We start from the raw sequence: 19,475 nt of genomic DNA, 5'->3' as shown, positions 1-19,475 counted from the left end.
TGGAGCCTGATGTTGGTCTCTCCATCTCCCACGGGGTTGGAGGGGGCAGCTGCTCTCCCCCTTGCTGTGGCCAGGAGTCCTGGGGGTCCTTCCTCTGCCCCTCAGCCTGATCCTGGGTGTGGGAGGCTGCAGAGTCACAGCAAGGGGCAAGTACCCGTGCCTGTTGAGCCCCTCGGGGTGGCCTCTGGGCTCTCTGAGTCGCCGGGCAGCCTGTGACTGCACGTAAAGGAGGCACGTCTGTTGGCTGGGTGCAGGGTGATGGCGTGGGCACGGGGTGCTGGCTGGCTCCTGCCCGGGACCTCCCTGCAGAAGCTGCGTGCTCACTGGCTGAGCCTGGGGCTTGGGGAGAGCCTGCAAGCCCATGGGTTGGGCCCTGTGACATCATGGAAGAGCAGTGATGACCACTAGCTGAGTGCTGTAAGGGGATGGGGTGCTGGTTGGCTGAGGGCGTGATGACCTCATCAGAAAGCCTATGACCTCATATCCAAACCAGTGTGCTTACCCACTGGGCACTGTGTGACCTCACAAAAAGCTGCGTGCTCATTGCCTGGCTGGGAGTGACCTCATGAGGTGGCAGCGTGCCCACTGGCCAGTAGAGTATGACATCTCCGTGCTGCCTGTGACCTTACAAGGAGCAGGGCAATCATTGGCTGACAGGGTGTGATGTTCTGGGGCAGCCCATGACCTCATGGGGTAGGAAAGTGCTTATTGGCTGGCAGAATGTGACCTCTTAAGGGAGTGGAGTTCTCACTGGCTGACACGCTGTGACAACCGAGGGCAGCACATGACTTCATAGGGGAGGGGATGGCCCAGTGGTTGGCAGCATGTGACGTCCTGCAGTGGTCCGTGACCTCATGGGTGACTGGGTGCTCATTGGCTACCGGAGTGTAACCTCATGCGGGAGCACGCATTCATTGGCCGCCGGGGTGTGACCTCACGGGAGGCTTCACGCTTGTTGGCTGTCACAGCGTGAGCGCGCAGGGCGCCGCCTGGCGGACGCGGGCGGTGCAGAGCGCCGATTGGTCGGGTTGGGCATGGCGGGGCTGGGCGGCCCCCCATTGGCTTCCCGGGCCCGCGGGGGGCACGTGCCGGCGCGGGGCGTGGGGGGGGGGGCGGGGCCGAGGGCGGCGATTGGCCGGGCGGGCGCGCGTGCCTGCGGCGCGGCAGCGGGCGGGCGGCGGCGGGTCGGCGCATGCGCCGGGCGGCGGGGGCAGGCGGCGATGGCGGCGCGGGGCTGATGGCGGCGGAGGCGGCGCTGCGCTGAGGGAGCGGTCCCGCCCGGCCCGCCATGGGCAACGAGGCCAGCCTGGAGGGCGGCGGCGACGACGGGCACATACCGCCCGGCGCCGCCGCCGCCGCCGCCACCGGGGCCCCGCCGCCGCCCGCCACCGCCGCCGTCAAACCGCCTTCAGCACCGGGCGGCGGCGGACAGCTCCCGGGCGGCGCGACCGGGCCCAGGTGAGAGCGCGGCGCGCTGCGGGCAGGTGCGGGGGTGGGTGGCGGGGTCGTGCACGGGGCAGGAGCCGATGGGAGAGCAGCACCGGGTGCGGGGCTGCGGGCAGGCAGTGCGGTGGCAGGGGCACCCACGGCCGGGCAGCGCTGGAGGGTGCAGCCCCAGCGGAGCTGGCAGCCCGGGGACACGCGTGGGTGCTGGGGGAAGGCAGGGATGCGGTTTGGGGCTGGGCGCGGGAGAGGGACAGCGTGTGCCCGGGGAAGAGCACAACGGTTTGGGGGACAGGAGAAAGGGGGGTGCTGGCCGGCGGGCACAGGTCCAGCAGTGAGGGCTGGGGAGGCTGTCGGGGAAGTGGGGTTAGGAGGATGGAGGGATGTGGTTTGGGGCTGGGGAGCCTGGGCGGTCTGGACAGGTGAGGGATAGTGCCTGGTGGACCAACTATGGCCGCCCCAACCATGGCCACCCCAACCATGCACATCCCAAACGGAGCCGGCACCAAACAGGGAAGGTCCTTATGTAACAGGAGGGACGTGCGGCCCTGCCAGGAGCCATCGGTGCGAAGCCTTGCAGGGAGCGGTGCTGAGCCACACTCCCTCTGTCAGGCAGTGCCAGCCGGCACCGAGATGCTTTGGAGGCGGGCGTGGGATTGGAGATGCTCCTTTAGGAAAAAAGAAAAAAAAAATAAGAGCCTATCCTAAAATGCCATCCTATCTGGAGAAATAAATGCCAGGAGCAGAAAGTTGCACGGAGGGATGCGGGGGACCCGGCGGGCAGCTTGCCTGTGCTGCGTGGCCAAGGTGGTGGCATGTCGGGCTCTCCCATGCAGCGACCAGCTCTGCTTGTATTGCCCCTCGTGTTACTTCAAGCGAGGAAAATTGCAAGCAGGAGCCGACCAGGAGGCTGCAGTTCTGCCTGGCGGAGCTTCCCTCTCGCTCCCAGCTGGCTGCAGTCGCTGCTTGCATCCAGACGGGATTCAGGGATCCCACAGGGCAGCTGAGCTGCGGGCAGGCTTCTCTGTGTAAAATCTGTTTTAGCTTTTGCACAAAGAGCATGGAAATATACCCTGAGTGGGATCGTGCCTGTTTTCCATCCTGTTTTTTCCAGCTCCCCCTTGCTAACTAATCACTCGTCCCTCAGTTTCGGACTCTGCCAGTGAAAAGTTTGTAGGCTGCTTGTAGTGATTTAAAATTAAAGACCTGAGGGGCTGTTCAGGCTGGTGCATGGAGATGAGCCGAGGGAGCCGTGCAGATCTGCTGTCTCTGTCTGGTTTTGGCACTGCCTTGGGGCTCCCCTCTTACTGCCTGGGGTCTATGTTCACTCTTGTACCAGGGCTGGGGGTCCTGCGGTCTTGGAAGAGCCACAGTCCTGCAGCACTGACCATCTTCCCTCCTCTCCTGCAAGAACACCGGCTGGGTTTTGCCAGCCATGCTCGAGCCCTCGCTGATGCTCCTGCCCCTCCTGGGGAGCTGCCCTCCCTTGCAGTTAATCAATGCAATTAAGGAGGTGGGCCACTCGGGGCTCTGTATGCTGGCAGGGAAGGCAGGCACGGAGCGGAGATGGGATGGGGAAGATGCTGATCGGTACCCGAGTGGGATGGGTGTGGGGGGCTGAGGTAACACTGAGGGGTTTTAACGCAAGGTAACAAAAGCGGAAATGAAGGTAAAATCAGGCCTGAAGAAGAAAGTTGTCTCTATGAGACACAGGAGTGGGCACGTAAGGCAGAGCAGATGTAAATGGTTTAGCAAGGCATGGCTTGTGCTGACCAAGCAGCGAGTGTGCGGTGCACAGAGCACTGCTCCCGAAATCCCAAGTGACAAGGGAAAGGAAAGGGAATTCCTCCCAGTATCTGGGCAGTTGTGTTTTTTTTTGTCTGAATTAAGTAACCTAAATCTGTATGTAAGCCAGTGAGAGATGTAGTAGTGTTACTTTTCCGTGTGGTGTTTCACAACTTGCTTTGTGTTATACAGGGAATAGTCTGAATACCTGATACGTGATACAGTGGATTTCGGGCTCTTGTGTTTAAATTCATAATAATTGGTTTCAAGAAACTGCACACACTGTGGAGAGACTTCAGAGAGTGGAAAACATCCTATAAAGTAACATCTTCTCATAGGGTTGCAACATCTACTGCTATTTATAAGCTTTGATTTTCTGCCTGTGTGCTTTGGGTGAGGCACGGTGGAGTCAGGGGATGAAGGGAAGATGGGCACTGCGCTCGGCTGTGCCGCCCTTGGGCTCTGCCAGTGGGGTGCAGCTCTGAAAAGGCAAACGTGGTGCAGGATTGCATCAGGCGAGGTGTTTTCGGCTGCTAGAACCTCGCCTAGGTGCTTATGCCCAGCCTTAGTACTCGGGCAAGGTGATGCTGGGGAAGGATGGAAGGGTTGCTGCTAGTCTGCCTGCACAGAGCCTCTGTTGTCTGAAAGGAGATGAAAGATGGAGCTTTGCTAGCCCATAGTATCAAAGGAACACAACTGATGCATTTGGACTGAAAACTTTCCAGCTGCCTGCCAGGACTGAACCCTTTCCAGGACTGGTCTGCTTCTCCAAAGAGACCCCTGAGCAGAAGGGACAAGATCATTTGACAGTGCAGCTTGATGGACTGATGTAGAGGGGTTGCATGACAGAGTGGGGATGATACCAAGCTCAGAAACATAGCTTGGGGCACAGCGCTTTAGGTGGCTGGTTTTGCTGGTGTCCTGAGGAGAGACTGTTGCTGCTTGTGATCATATTTGTCTGCGCCTGTGTCGTGGTTTAAACCCAGTCAGCCACGCAGTCTCTCTCTCACCCCCCGCCTAATTGCCTCCCCCCCCTTCTTGCCTCCCCCCCTGGAGGGATGGGGAGGAGAGTCAAAAGAATGCAACTCCCACGGGTTGAGATAAGAACAGTAACTAAGGTATAACACAAACCGCTACTGCTGCACCAATAATAATAATGATAAGGGAAATAACAAGGGAAGAGAATACGATACCATCCGCCGACCGAGCAGTGAGTGCCCTTCCAGGTAACTCCCTGTTACATCCCGGGCATGATGTGCTGTGGTATGGATACCTCTTTGGCTAGTTTGGGTCAGGTGTCTTGTCTCTGCTTCCTCCCGGCTTCCTGTCCTCCCTGGCAGAGCATGAGGCTCACAAAGTCCTTGGTCAGAGTAAAACATTTGAGCACTAACTAAAGCCATCGGTGTTATCAGTGCTGTTCCCAGGCCAAAAGTCAAAACCACAGCACTGCACCAGCTACTAAGAAGGAGAAAAAATGCCTGCTACTGCTGAACCCAGGACAGCCTGATTTATGACCAGTTCATTCAGGTTCTCGGTCTGTCTGCTGCTCAGCTGTAGAGCTCGTAAAAGACTTGGTTTTGATGCCTGGATGCATGAGCTAAGGCTGAAGGATGGCCGAGGGGAAGAGGGTCAGTCTCCTGGGAAGCACTGAGGACCTTCCATAAATACACGGACTGCCAGTGGGAGCAGCGGCGCTTTCAGCATCAGCGTTTCTCTGGAGCCGGGAGAGGCTTGTGGCAAACAGCCAGGCTGGCTGCTGGGATTCAGGGTTGGGAGGGAGCTTTCTCCCATGGCATGCCAGCACAGACCGCCAGGACCCCATTGCTGTCCATCATAGAGAAACCGCTTACTGAATGCCTCAGAATTCCTCAGGCTTCAAGGTAGGCTTCCTGTGAGTTGAGGGTCTTGAAGTCGTCAGGAAGGGAAGTTTCGAGTGCTAAGTGCCAGCATCTCCTGTGTGTGCTCTGAGTGCTCCCCAAAGCTTTGCTTGGCTTGGAACCACAAGTCAAGAGTTGATCCTGTTTATCCTGCTATACATTTAGCATCGGTGTGTTTGCAGGTGGTGGAGCTTGAAGATCAGGTGATAGGAAAGAGCACAGTAGAAACAGGACTGAAAGCAGCAGCCCCCAGTTAGAGAAAATAGCTCGTCTTTGGAGGAAACGTTAGCGCAGCTCAAATGCTCAGTTCTGCCCTTCTGGTAGCTCACTTGTGTTTGCTGGTACAGGCTTGTTTTCGTGCCATAAGTACCGTAGCAATAATAGGGAGTTAGTATATACAGAAAAGTAATTAAAACAAAATCAAGTTTGCCCATTTCTCTTTAAATGGGCACTTCCCACAAGCTTGCAGAGGTGAGCAGGCAATGTCCATTTTCATATGACTGTGCTAGGAATGAAAGAAGGCTGTGTGGTGGAAAACCAGGCTGTGGACAGGGCTTGCACTGCTCTGGAGAGCCAGCTCCGTATTTTGTGTCCACGCTGCAGAGAGGCTGTGCCCTGAGCAGGACGGTGCACGGTTGTTACCGTCAGAGGCATCTCTGGAAACCCTTTTCCTCAGATATTAAAATAGGTTTTTCCTGGCCTTTTGCTTAACTGTGGACTGGCATTCTGGAAAAGCCTGCCACTCACCCATGCTTAGTATTTGTTTAGTGCAAGGTGTCCCTGCCGTAGCAGGGTGTTGGAACTGGATGAGCTTTAAGGTCCCTTCCAAGCCAAACCAGTCTGGGATTCTGCTACAAGATGTTTGGAGGGTCAGGAGGAAGCTGAGGCTGGTTTTAAGTGAGGAAGGAAAGAGCAGATAAGCGCTGTTTTAAGTTCATGGAACTTGTGCGAGCTGGATAAAAGGTAAAAGGAAGAGTACAAAATGGCATAGTTGACGGATTGAGTCAAAATATTTGCTGTGTTAAATATCCCAGTGGGCTTCAGTTCATCTTCCTCTGCCGTGATGGGCAGGCAGTGTCAGCTACAACACATCTTCCCTTTAGCAAGCAGTGCTTTGCATACTTCTGATGATGGCTCTGACAGCAGCTGCTAGGCCACTGAATTTAGATGGCACAGTTCTGGGTGCTTAAGTAACTCCCAAACCTCTCCTGTGAGCATGCTCATCAATATTCAGAATGTTTGGCATCAAACATTAATGCCTTTATTTCCAAAACAAACACACAGATTTGCAATCGCTTCACAGGTTGGGGTTTCTCACTGCTGAAACCAGACTGGATGTCATGCTGAAGACGTGCCTCTACCCTTTGCTTTTGCTGTGGGAGGGGCTCCTGGATGCACATACAGCATCCGCTTGGGAAGAAAGACGTGGAATAGTTTGGAGGGGTTGATTTAGTTCACTCTGTTGGCTTGTGCTGGCTGAAAGTTGGAGGTCTCTTTGGCTCCTCCTTGCATGGTTTCTGCTGCTTTCTGTGTGCCCAAATCCCAAGGGCTGCTGGTCAGCCTCTTCTGCTGGTGCTCAGGAGCGGTGCCGCAGCTCGAGTGACTGCAGCCACTGGTGGATCCCTCACACCATGGGTCGTGCCGAGCAGCACTATGGGCTGGCGTCCTTCTCTGGCATGCCTGAATAAAACTGTTTCTTTCCTCTGCTGTGAATGGAGCACTTAGTTGTTGCTTCCCGTCGTGTTTCCAATTCACTGCAAACAGGTATTCAGTGTTGTGGCATATTCCTGCTGTTTATACGGGTTTGGGGAATACACGATGTGCATCTCAACAGCTACCTGCTAGGAAAACACAGCCGCAAACCCTGCCTCTCTGTGCAGCCTCCTCCCCTGATGCCCTGGCTGGGGCTGGCACTGTCTTACCTTCAGCCGAGGGTGTTTTTCTAGTATTCCTTTTGCAACATCAGACTCATTTCCTCACATACAAGCTGCACCTTAGGAAGGATGTGACGGGCAGTCAGGCTGCAGACAGCATTTCCTGAAAGCAGGGAGCTCGGTAGGGTGAAATGGCCTCCATGGCAAAGGCGTTCTGGCTTTTCACTGAATGTGGGAATAAGCTGATCACACCGTCTTCGCTAATGAGTGCTGCTGCTCCCGGATGCTGCTTGGGTTTTGAGTGGCAGCACACACCGATGGTCATCCCGGTCCCCCACATTGTAAACTGTTGTGAGCATTGCACGTATTTTCTTCGGGTTGAGATTGTCGCTGTTGAGCCATTGCTGTGATTCCAAACGTCTGCTTGAATGACAGATTTGTTATTTTTGCATCAATCCATGGACACGACTGTTCTGATGAACAGGGTTTTTGTCTTTTTTAGTGCCTGGAGGTGTTGAGCTTTGGCGTGACCCCAGAGTGCTGCTGTGCAGCCTGTCAGTCATCGCTGGGCAGGCTGTACTGCTTTTCATGTCACTGACACTGAGAAGGTTTCATAAATACAGGGAGCTGGCTCTTTGCTCAGAAAATCCAGCACCACCAACAAGCTGTTTAGGAGCCTACAGGAGAGAGCAGTATCCTTGTGTACTATTAACGCTGGCCTGTGCTTTACTCCAGGGCTGGAAGATGTGTTCCTGGGGGATTCCTCACCCTTACTCTGCTCATGTTTAATGTCAAAGGTGATCAAAGATGGTGATGGTGTCTCAGTGACTGTTGCCTCTTTATAGCTTACTAATGTGTGTGTTTGATATTGAAGATCAGCCCTGGCCTGTTAACAGACTGGGGACAGCGGTGGGACAGGAGACAGCAGCTGAGTTCTCAGAGAACATCATCCACCAAGGCAAGAAAAGTCTGAATGTGATGTTTATTTTGTTTTCTCTTTGCTTTTTTTTCCAAGTGTTATAGTTTGGCTTGAGATGAGAAGTGACAGTGTGCCATCCAACCTGACCTCTGGCACTGGGTGGTAAAGATCATTCCAGTGGCTAACAAAGGCAAAAGAAAGTCCGGAGTTTACAGGTCCAAGCTAGCCAAATGTCAATGAAATATGTGTAAACAGTGAGCATAAGTAAATGTAGAAGCAGTGTACTAGAGGGTGTTATGGGATATATGATCACAGAAGGCTTAAATAAAATCTTCACTTCCTAAAATACACAGTCTTCCTCAGCTGAAAATGACAGTTTCTCCTATGGGCAGCAGATTAGCTGGCTTTATTCCCCCTGACGATGTGATTAAATAGTTTGGTGCATTCTCTTTTGTCAAAAATGATTTAGTTGTGTTTCTAGGTCAGTGTCTATAGAAGAAGATTGTATATATATTTAATGTGGTAAAGTGTATTAGGCATCTTCTAAGAAGAGCTACAACATCAGAAAAAAGCCAACCCTCTCCTACCCAGCCTGGTCCAGATGTTTCTCCTCTGCCTGTCCTCAGTGCCTCCTGCAGCAGCAGTCCTTCTTGAAAGCCTATTGCTCACAGGTAACCTCAGCAGACTGCCCTTGTCCTCCTCTTGCTTCCTGACGTTGGGAAGAGCCTTTTTTAGAGCAACCAAGATTAACATCTTCACTTGGAGACTGTTAGTGCTTGCTGGTGATGGGCACAGTTGTCCAAGAGCCAAGTGACCTTAACAGTCACTTAACATAACCGTAAGGTTCTGGTGGGCAAATGGTGGCTGAGGTGTTCACCCATTTCTGGTTCTGTAGCCAGATGATGGGACATCTTGCATGGCAGGGATGCAGAGGGGGTGGTCCTTAGCATGTTGGTCAGGACTTGAAGCTGAGCCTCTGGAGATGATGTGATAATCCTACCATTTTCCACTATGGCCCTATCCTTTGTGTTCACAGCAGTGGGTGATAAAGGAGGCATGGAGGGGATATCATATGGACACCAAGCTTCCTCACTGTGTCACAGTTACGTGGTGATTTCCTGAGCTGTATCTAGCTCTGCACAGGTTCCTCTGAGCCATGAGAAGCTCTTTCTGTCATCCTTGAAGACTGCTGAGGTCATTCTTGTGTTTCTCAGTGTTTTTTCATTCTTTGTTGGCAGGCTTCAGTGCTGTGCTGTGACTTCTATCTGGGATGTCCTGCAGCTTCTGAACCCCCATATGAGGTGCAGGCTACCTTCTCCTGTCTGTGACTTTGCTGCCCAACACACCTGCAGTCATCTGAACCTCTGTGCCTGAGCATGCTTAGCTGCTCCTCCCTAGAAGAGTATCTCCTGCCCTCCTCTCAGATGGTTTTCCCGTTTTTTGAAAGCTATAACACAACCTAGAGCAAGCAGATGCTGCATGGAAAATGCATCCATGCTGCTTGAGAAATGCTGCTGAATTTGGAGGGTTTTGAGCAGGTATGACTAACCATTCTTCACTTGGCTCCAGGACCTGCCAGGGACCACAGTCTTTTAGACATGACGAAGCAGTTTCCCGCACTGAATAGCTTTCAGATGAGGATTTGACAGCTTCACTGAAGGCAGCAGAAGAAAAATCATTGCTCAGTGCAGATGTGATGAAATTCAGTGTTTCAGCTGATGTGTTTGAGGTTGGCATTCCCTCCTCCGTTCGGCCCAGGGTGCCAAAGGCACAGCCATCTATGTAGGTATTAGAGGGTAGGGAGACTTTCAGAGGCCAGATGTCAATCACTGAGGGGCTTTGAACCTTTCTTATCTATTTTTTCTTGCCTGCCACTAGTTGGTTTTTAGCCTGTTTTGAGGGTTTCTTAGCAATGGGGGCTCACAGGCTTCTCCAGTTGCTGAGAGGGACATGAGGCTGACACTGAGCTCAGAGCCTGGCTCTGGTGGGCATCCCTTCACAGGACCGGTGCTCTCATGAAGATCATAGTGTCATGAATGTAGGGATTTATTTGGGAATTTGCCTTTATTTATGGCTTTTGAGCTCTGTTAGGAGAACTTTGAGTTTGTGACCCCTTCTGACATGGTCTCAGGGCACTTCTTCTCAGGGTGCTTTGTCCTTGGAAGTTGTACATGGGCCTGAAGACAATGTTAGATGTATTGTCTCCAGCTATTAAATGGATTCAGAGGGGTCCTGCCCCTCTTGCCAGCTTGTGTGAGACCCAACTGGGTCTGCAACGGGCTCTTCAGTATCAGGAGTCTGTGGGTAGCTTGTGTCCTCCTTCATCAGTCTAGACATGAGGAGTATGAAGAGATTTTGCCATATTAGTGTCTGCGAAAGGATGAAATTGTGCGTGGGAATTACTTTCCGAGATTGACATGTTGTAGCTGTTAACCAGTTTGGGGGATTTTTTAGCCAGAAAAACAGATTGCAGCCTGGGAAAAACAGTGTGGGTTTTTTTTCTCCCATCTCCTAAAGAAAACATTCCAGTTACCGATATGTGAAGTTATGAGTTATAAAATAGGAATAGTTGAAATTTGGAAATGTGGAAGTTCTTCAGGGACTTGGTAATTTGCCTTCCTCTTGTGAAAAAATCCAAGCAGCTGATAATACAAGGCTTATGAAAGGCTTGAGGGAAATGCCGTGCTGAACTAGATCGTTTTCCACGTTGAGTCTGAACTGTACTTTTTCCTTTGATGAAACATGAAATTACTTTTAATTTATTTTGTTCCAATCCTCGTTACATAAACTATTATTTGATTGTGCAGCTGGACTGAAAAACTGTAGGAGGTCTCACATTTAGGATTTTGCTGCCTCTTTCCCATTAAGCCTACAGACTGATTTCTTTAAATGCACCTATTAATCTTCTTAGGGAGACAAATTGTTATTTGGTTGGGTTTTTTTCTGTCTTTTTCTGTGTTTTTTTTTCCCCTTTTAAACACTAAACTCCCAGTTAAATGCCAGAGTAAACACTGATGGTTTGAAGCCTTTCCAGGTATGTCTGCACTGCAGCTGGGTAATGCTGGGTTTGATCTAGTTAGCTTAAGCCCCCGAGGTGGTCAGAGCCTGAACCATTCTCATCGCAATAACTGCCAGGTCTGCAGGATGGGGTAATGCTTTTTTTTGTCCATTTTAATTCTGCAGTCTGCTGTTCCAGTAGCTTCTCTACAGTAACTTTTGGTGTGTTTCTGATGTCAAGTATGGGACTTGTGGGGCTCCAAGTTTGGGACACATTAATGTAGCTCCTGTAGGACCAGCAGCAGGATGCAGTGAACCATTAAGGGATAATAGGTTTAAACTTAAACAGGGGAAGTTCAGGCTAGATAATAAGGAAGTTGTTCTTCCTTTGAGGGTGCTGAGGCGCTGGCACAGGGTGCCCAGAGAAGCTGTGGCTGCCCCATCCCTGACAGTGTTCAAGGCCAGGTTGGACACAGGGGCTTGGAGCAACCTGATCCAGTGGAAGCTGTCCCTGCCTGTGGCAGGGGTTGGAACTGGATGAGCTTTAAGGCCCCTTCCAACCCAAACCACTCTGTGATTGTATTATAACCATGTGTTGTTCTTAAAGTGCACGGATCTTTCCCGTATTTCTTCTGCAGTGCATCAGCTTTGTTGTCTTCTGCCCATGGATGGTAAGCCACCAGATTTTGGGTTTCTTGTTACCCATTTATAGCAAGGATTCTTGATGGAGAAGGCAGGTGTTGGTAGCGATCCTTCAGACCACTGGCCTTGTGGACCTTCTCTGCTCTCCTCTGCTGGGAATGGCTCTTAGGAGGGTGGGGAAACCGCTGCTCAGGCTGCTCCCAAAACACATCCGTGGGCTGTGTCTGCTCCAGTATGAACCTGTGAGATGTCTGCAGCAGATAATGCTGGAGCACATTGTGTCGGGGCCAGGCAGCACTGGTAAATGCTGCCGCAGCTTTCTGTCAGTACTCCCAATGCCGGCATATGTGAGGAGGCAATGCTCGGTGCTGCTTACATCGCTGGAAACCAACCCATGCTGCTCAGCATCTACCCCAACTGTCCCTTTGGATTAGGGAAGCTCTGTAGGCCCAAGGAGTGGAAATTTCCAAGCCTCCTCCTTTCCCCCCGCCATCTGCAAGTTGTTGTGGATGTTTTGCTAGGAAATCTGTAGTTGGGGTAAAGAGGTTGCTTCCGTGTATGTAGAGTGGAGATCTCTGAGTCTGCTCATCCTGTGAGTGCACCTGCAGCCTGCCCTTCTCCCTCTGGAGGTTAGGGGGTGGTGAGATCCTATCACCAAGGGCTCCGCAGCAGAGGGGGCACGTGGTCCTTTCCTGTCCTCTGAACCTTTCATGGGGGTGATTTTCAGAGCATGTAAAGCCCGTTTACCACTTTATTAGACCAGGTTTGGACTGGTTACGCCACAGTCGTGACAGAACATCAGTGCTCGTTTGAGTGGAGAAGATGTTCCATACTACGTTATATGCCATTGATTACCTTAACCTGACAAAAATAAGGCATCCAGAAACATCACTCGGGGAGAAAACTCTAAAGAAGTATCTCCTTAGGTGTCACTTTTGTACTTTATTTTCTCTGTCTTTCTCATCTTGAAGTATCTCCCAGCTGCACTGGTTAATGAATTAAGATGTGATTCCTGTTGTCTGTACAGTTCAGTTTCATCCAACCCATTTAGGTAATTACCAACTTAATTTTGATTTATTATTACTTGAATACACATTCCCAAACGCTCTGAGTTAACAAGTTATCATGCCTTTCTTTTCCTTTGAAATGTGCAAACAAAATCAACCAGCTGCTTTGGGCACTAATAAAATACCTTCTACTTATCAATATGTCTTAAATCTAGTTCACTTATCAAGTAAACTTCTCAGCCTTAAATTTTACCTGCTTCCATTTCTGCCAAGTTCAGCCTTTTGATGGGACCATGAGGACAGTTACATCAAACATTTAGATGCGTCAGTCTCTTTGGGGACAAATGTTCTGGTCTGAGATACGTGCAGCAGGGAAATACATGCAGGGACAAGGTGCCTCAAAGAGCTGCAGACGCTGGAGAAGTGTTTTCCTTTGATCCTATAAAGAATTTGGCAGGGGAATTTCAGGCTTTTTGATTTCAAAAGTACATTTAAACGGAACAGCTTGAAATATTGACGTTGATGGTGTCTCTGACAGCATTGGTAATGTATTATTCTTTGGGTTTGCTTTATCTTTCCTGTTGTGAAGACCTGGTTTACACACAAAAATGTAATTAATTCCAAGTTTAGTTTGCCATTTGCATTTGAGCTTCCAACTCAAATAGCTGAAAACCAGAAAGTGCAAACCTAAGGAACACAAACAACTGGATTGACCCTGTCCTGCACAAGGCAGTTGGCTGGCAGCCCCGTGGCAGTGTGTCCAGCAGGCTCTTCCAACCATGGTCCTTGTCTTCAGTAATAGACATTATTGGACCACGTTTGCTGATGCAGAGAACATTTGGGATGGAGAAACTCCTGCAGCTGAGAAGTGTTTCTGGCAAACACTACCTGATGTGATGTTTTCATTGAGTGGTGTCTGGCCATGTTGGAGATGAAGCTCTCCTCCTTGTGGGAAAGCATGGGCTCCTCGGTATTACTGTGTGCTCCTCTAAGTGCACAGTACTTGGAGCCCTTTGGGGAGGACATGAGTTGATCACTGTTTCCTCCGTTCTTGCCCAAATGATCTTCTCTTGATTCTTCTTCCACACCTTAGATGTCAGCTCTCCTGGTAACCTGAGGCAACAACCAAAAAACCCCAAACTTTGGGACCTAAATGTCCTGGGGAAGAGCTGGAGGTTCCCAGGTGCTGCGAGGTGCAAAGACGCCATTGCAGGATGGATAAAAATGCTACAATTTTCCACAGACACACACAAAAAAACCCATTCTCTCTCGTGTTTCATTTGCCCAAGCTCAAACAAATAGAGGTACAAAGTCAGGATTTTTCTGCTGTTGCTTGCTGCAGTCGCAGGAGCTGTTTGTCTCTCTGCAGTATGGTAGCCTGATTTCCTCTCCTGGAAATTGCTTTTTTAACTGGGTTTTTCTTTCCTTTTTCTAAAAATACAAGTTGGTTTCTTTCTGGTATGTCATTACCCTCTCTTTTTTAACAGCACTTCTCTTTCAGATGGATCTTCCTGTTTTTTCTGCCTGGGATGAGTGTTGCTCCTCGTTCCAGGCTGGGTTCGATTGACTCAAACTGTCACAGAGATGGGTAATGATACGTTTTTTTTTACATCAGCTTTTAATTTTGGAGCATGGGTGGAACTCATCCAAAAAAAGAAGACCCTGCAGTTCTCTTAATGGTTGAATACCAACTTCTTGCTGCCGGAGGCAGAAGCATGGTGGTGTGGACAGGACCATGAATGCTGTCCTGGTTGGACCAGACCCTGGGATTGATCCCCTTTTATTTAGCCACTAGCAGCACCTCGGAGCATGTACCACAGCAGGCCAACAGCCAGAGAAATCCCTCCAGCTCCTGTACTGAATCAAGCCTGAAGCTGCAAAATCAGACCTTTGTGCCACTCTCCAGGGGGTGGAAAAAGCCAGAAGCGAGTCAAGGGAATGAGCTGCCTCTGCTCTTCAGTTTGAATTGCTTTCCAGAATGCATTTTTCCCAAAATAACTTCATTGTGTGATTTTTCTTTTTTGGTAGATCGTTCTGTATTTGATGATGAACATAAATTGACATTTTCTGAGAACTGTCCAAAATGGCTTCAAGAACTCTTTGCAGAGCGGCAGTATCTGATTTAGAGCCCATCACTACACGTGCCTATGGTTCTCTTATCTTCTGTGCGTTACGCTGCATTTCTTGACCTTGAATTTCACCTGCCGTGGTGTTCTGAGACACCCATTTCAGGAGAGCCTTCTAAAGCTCCTTGCATTCAGTTTTAGCTTTGAATACTCTGAATGAATTTGTATGGCTCAGCAAACTTGTCCCTTCATTATTCCCCTCCTTCCCAGGCCTTTTGTGAATATATCCGATTTATCCTACAGCAGGCTCCTGCAGCTCTGCTTGTGAAAACCTGATCATCTATCTACCTCTATCCTTGGCACCTATACTGTGATCAGTTATCAGTCCACAAGAAGGTTTCCCCTTATGTCACCATCTTTTACTACTTGTTTTTCCTTCTTTCTTTCTATATTTTTATTCTAACTTTTCTCCTACTTAGATGAGTTTTCAGACTAATCCTGTATATGAAATGTTCTGGTGTGGGAACCTGCATGAATGTCCTCTTAGTGAACAGCATGGCAAAGGTTGGATTTATCTTTTCTTTTCCAGTCTAGCATTCCTTAAATATTTCTGTTGTATTTCAATCTTCAGTCAGGTTTCCAGATTCCGTGGGAAAGTCCCAATTTCTGAAGTTTTAGATTTTTTATTTTTTTTTCTCTTGCTCAATTTATAAGCTGTTAATGGAATCCCAGACTGGTTTGGCTTGGAAAGGACCTTAAAGCTCACCCAGTTCCAACCCCTGCCACGGACAGGGGCACCTTGCACCAGAGCAGCTTGCTCCAAGCCCTTGTGTCCAACCTGGCCTTGAACACTGCCAGGGATGGGGCAGCCACAGCTTCTCTGGGCACCCTGTGCCAGCGCCTCCGCACCCTCACAGGGAAGAGCTTCTGCCTAAGAGCTCATCTCAGTCTCCCTCTGTCAGGTTAAAGCCATTCCCCCTTGTCCCATCCCTACAAGCCTGTGTCGAAAGTCACTTTCCAGCTTTCTTGTCAGCCCCTTTAGATGCTGGGGAATAAAAATCCTTAAGGGATATATTTTTTGTATGCTTTAATTTTTAATTTAATTTGCCATAATTCTGGAGGTTTTGTTTTGCCTTTTTTTATCTAGATACAATTTTTACTTTTTGAAGGATTTCCTTTTACTCCTGTAGCCTTATTTGCTCTACTCCTTAATTATATTGCTTATTATGGCCATGTCTTAAACCCTTTCTTGATAGTGCAGGTTTTGCTTGAGGCCCTAATATGCTATAACCGGTCCCTTGGAAACTTCCCTTTCTTAGCCTTCTACCGGCTGCTTTTAATTTCTTTTTAACAAACTTTCTGACTTTCTCTGATCTCCTCCCCTTATTATATCTGAATAAATAGATTGAAACTGAGTTTTATGGTTTCTGCCCTCAATTTTGGCATCTCCGAGGAGGCGCTGTGCATATCGCACAGCAAGGCAAGAGCAGGTAGCTTTAGTCTGCATTGCTTTAGGGAATAGTTAACAACCTCCCCCAAAAATTGTGTTGCTGCCAACTAAAATCAGAGAGGCTCTTGAGGAGGGGGGGTTATAATCATAGATTTACAAGATAAGCTGTCATGATCATGTGCCATAAAAATTGCTTAGCTTCATGCTGTGGTTTATCTTTTGGCTTTGCTGTCATTTCATAACTACAGTGCAGGAATTCATGCTGTCAGCTGCACTGGGAGAAAGGTCTTTAGTTGAACGTGACTGTGGCAATTGGCTCTTTTACTGTTCAATTGCTAGAGCTCAGCTATAAGATGTAAGTGGATGGAGGCAGAGGGGAGGGTTGCCCCTTGGCTGGGGTGCTTTACTTGTCCTTTCTGGCACCCGCAGTATTTTCAAGATTGTCATTATTAATTATACAATTATACAATTTTTTACATGCATAAGTGATTTTGTAGAGCACCTCCCATATGAAGACAGGCTTTTTCAGATGAGAAAATTGGGGCTGTTCAGCCTGGAGAAGAGAAGCTGCATGGAGACCTCAGAGCAGCTTCCAGTATCTGAAGGGGGCCTACAAGGATGCTGGAGAGGGACTCTTTTATCAGGGACTGTAGTGGTAGGATAGGGAGTGATGGGTTTAAACTGAAACAGGGTAAGTTCAGGTTAGATATAAGGAAAAGTTCTTTACTGTGAGGGTGGTGAGGCACTGAACAAGTTGCCCAAGGAAGTGGTAAATGCCCCATCCCTGGCAGTGTTCAAGGCCAGGCTGGATGGGGCTTGGAGCAACCTGGTCTAATGGAAGGTGTCCCTGCCCATGGCAGGGGCTTTGAACTAGATGATCTTAAGGTACTTTCTAAGCCAAACTATTCTATGATTCTATGACTGAAGGATATAGAGGCCACACATGAATAGCTAGGTGGAAATCAGATTGAAGAGACAGCTCCAGCCTGCACCTCAGTGTCCTCCTGGGGACATATATCTCCATTTCAGCTGTCCTTGCTCTGCATGCTCCCTGGTGTTGGTTGCAGGGCTGTATCTCTGTGGCAGGGCTCTTAATCATTCCTTGCAGACCTTCCAAGTCTTGCCATAAAGAGGAGAGGAGCTGTGTGGGCAGCAGCCTACTTTGCAGTCCAGCCTGCAGCATCCCCTGTGCATGGCCACCCCCAGCTCTTACCTGACTTAATGTGGAGTTTGGAATGCTTGACAAAAGGGGACTTGATGAGTCCTGCAGTCAGGCAGATGTGCTGAGCATCCTCTCCTGTGGCAGTATTCTTGGAGCCAGCTGCTGGGGTGCCTGCTGCCTCCTCCTTCCAGCTCTCCCCCAGGCCTCCCAGGGCTGATCTTCACCTGCACTGATGGTCCAAAGCTCACCTACCGACTGCACCCATTCACCGGCAGAGCTACTGTTCCTCCTTGATTTATATCTTCGAGGTACTTTGTAAGTACCCAGAGAGATGCAGATGCTGGATCTGGAATCCTGTTGCCCTTTCTAGTAGTTCCACGTTCACCCCAGGGGCAGTGTTCCTGTAGGCACAGTGGAGCCAGGGCTCCTGCCTTGCATCTGCACCCTCCTGGCTCTCAGCAGCTAGCTGTTAATTGTGTCATGATCTAGAAGTGGCTTCCACTTTGTCTCTGGAAGATATACAGGTAGTTTTCTGCTATGACAGAGGAAACAGATTTTCTGTGACACTGAGGCAGAATAGATACTGGACATCCCCGAGAGATTTTAATGCTTTGAAGCTCAAGATTGTAAATGTTCTCAACAAGAGTTACACCATTTGAAAAGGAGACCTGTTCAAATCTTCCAACCTTCAGCGTGCCTGCTCCTGTAAAGCTATCTCAGAAGAAATCTCTGATGTATATTGGACTGAGATCATTACCTGGGGGCTCTTCTGTCATGCCAGTTGCTGGTGGCTCTGAGGGGCTCGGCAAAGATCCTGACAGTGGTGTCTGCCCATCTCAGGCATCGGCAGCTGAAAGAGCAGCTCCCCAGAGCAGCATGTGGTGGTCTGCAGGTCAGTCACTGACTTTCTGGCTTGCGAGGGCTCTTGAAAGGTAAGCAAAAGTCTCCTGACTCCAGTTCAGGTCTTGGGGTTCCTAGAGGCTGCTCCAGACTCTCTAGGGATCATGGTCTGCTAGTAGTTGTCAGACCTTGGGATTCTCTGGCGAGAGGTTTGGGGATGCTGGAGTGGTGGATGTGAGCAGCCTGTCTGTGCTCTGCTTTTGTGTTGTTGCAAAGCACCCTAAGGGAAGTTGCTCTTAGCTCAACCAGGGCCAAGGGAGCTGCAAATTAAGTATTTACTTGCATATAGCAAAAGTAGCATAGGGTAGAGTAGAGTGGAATGAAATGAAAGGTAACGAAATGGAACATAATGGAAGGTAATGTAATGGAACAGATCAGAACAGGGCCTGCAGTGATCATCTAGTCCAGCTGCAACGGATAATGATTCCCAAACACTTGCAAAAGGCAGTGTGTGGGGATGAAAATAAGGAAGTAAGTGTTTATTTAGAGCTTAAATCAGTCATAAGCCTCTTTTTCAGTACATGGATTCATCTAATAAGACGGCAGATGCTTCTTACCAACCATGCTTCGTACAGCAGGGTGAGTGACAGTGATGTGTTAGCATGTAGCTGATTCTCGGTTGAACTAGACATGGTGCTAATAAGGTGGAGAATAACTGGTTTGTGGTGGAGGCTTTTCCTAATCTTGCCTTTCCAAGTCACGCATCTATAATGTGGAGGTAAATTGGAAAACTTTGGGTTCTTGTTGCCTTGCCATGGATTGCATAATCATCTGTGTTTTAAACTAAGGGAAAAGTTGGCATCATCACTAAGAGGGTTATCTTCTGCAAAACCAGGGGCCAGAAGAGGATGGTGGCACTCTGTGCATCACGGAGTTGCTTGCCCCATGGCAGCATCGTGCTGGGACATGGTTTCTCTGGCAGGATCTTAGTCTGGTGCGTTAAGTGGAAGTGGCTGCTGCCACCGCCTGCCTGACAGCCCTTTCTTGAACCCCAGCCCCAGTGGGGTTTAACAGGGAGGCAGAGGACTCAAGGATATTGTGTTCCTCTGTATTTATGAGAACAAGTATGTGGGTGGAGGTTAGGGACCCAAGTGATTGCCCAGATAGGGCAAAAACCTTGAGCAGGAGCTCAAGTATAGTGTTCATCATCAGGAGATACATTAGGGATGCCTTGGTTGCAGTCAAAATGCCTGACAGAAGCTGCATCTCTTTGACGGGGATAAAGCAACCCTGGAGCACGAAGCTGCAGGAGAGCAGGGTTTTTCCACTGCTCACAAAAGCAAGTCATTAAACACTGTGGCCTTTCACAAGAGTGCTTGTGTTGCCATCGAACAAAATATTTCCTGACAGTTT

General features: G+C 49.6%; 1 protein-coding gene across 1 annotated transcript in view; it reads left to right on the top strand.

Moving 5' to 3' along the window:
- Positions 1–1,288: 1,288 nt before the first annotated feature.
- The window catches only part of BSN (bassoon presynaptic cytomatrix protein), a 96,783-nt gene continuing 78,596 nt past the window's right edge, over positions 1,289–19,475 (top strand). The window contains exon 1 of the mRNA XM_065687749.1: positions 1,289–1,458. Within this exon, the coding sequence (XP_065543821.1) occupies positions 1,289–1,458 (170 nt within the window). The remainder of the gene's footprint in view (positions 1,459–19,475) is intronic.

This window comes from Lathamus discolor, chromosome 7 (assembly GCF_037157495.1).
Source record: "Lathamus discolor isolate bLatDis1 chromosome 7, bLatDis1.hap1, whole genome shotgun sequence".
NCBI classification, from domain to species: Eukaryota; Metazoa; Chordata; class Aves; order Psittaciformes; family Psittacidae; genus Lathamus; species Lathamus discolor.
The sequence above is the reverse complement of the archived record's forward strand: the minus strand, read 5'-3'. Positions and strand labels throughout refer to the sequence as shown.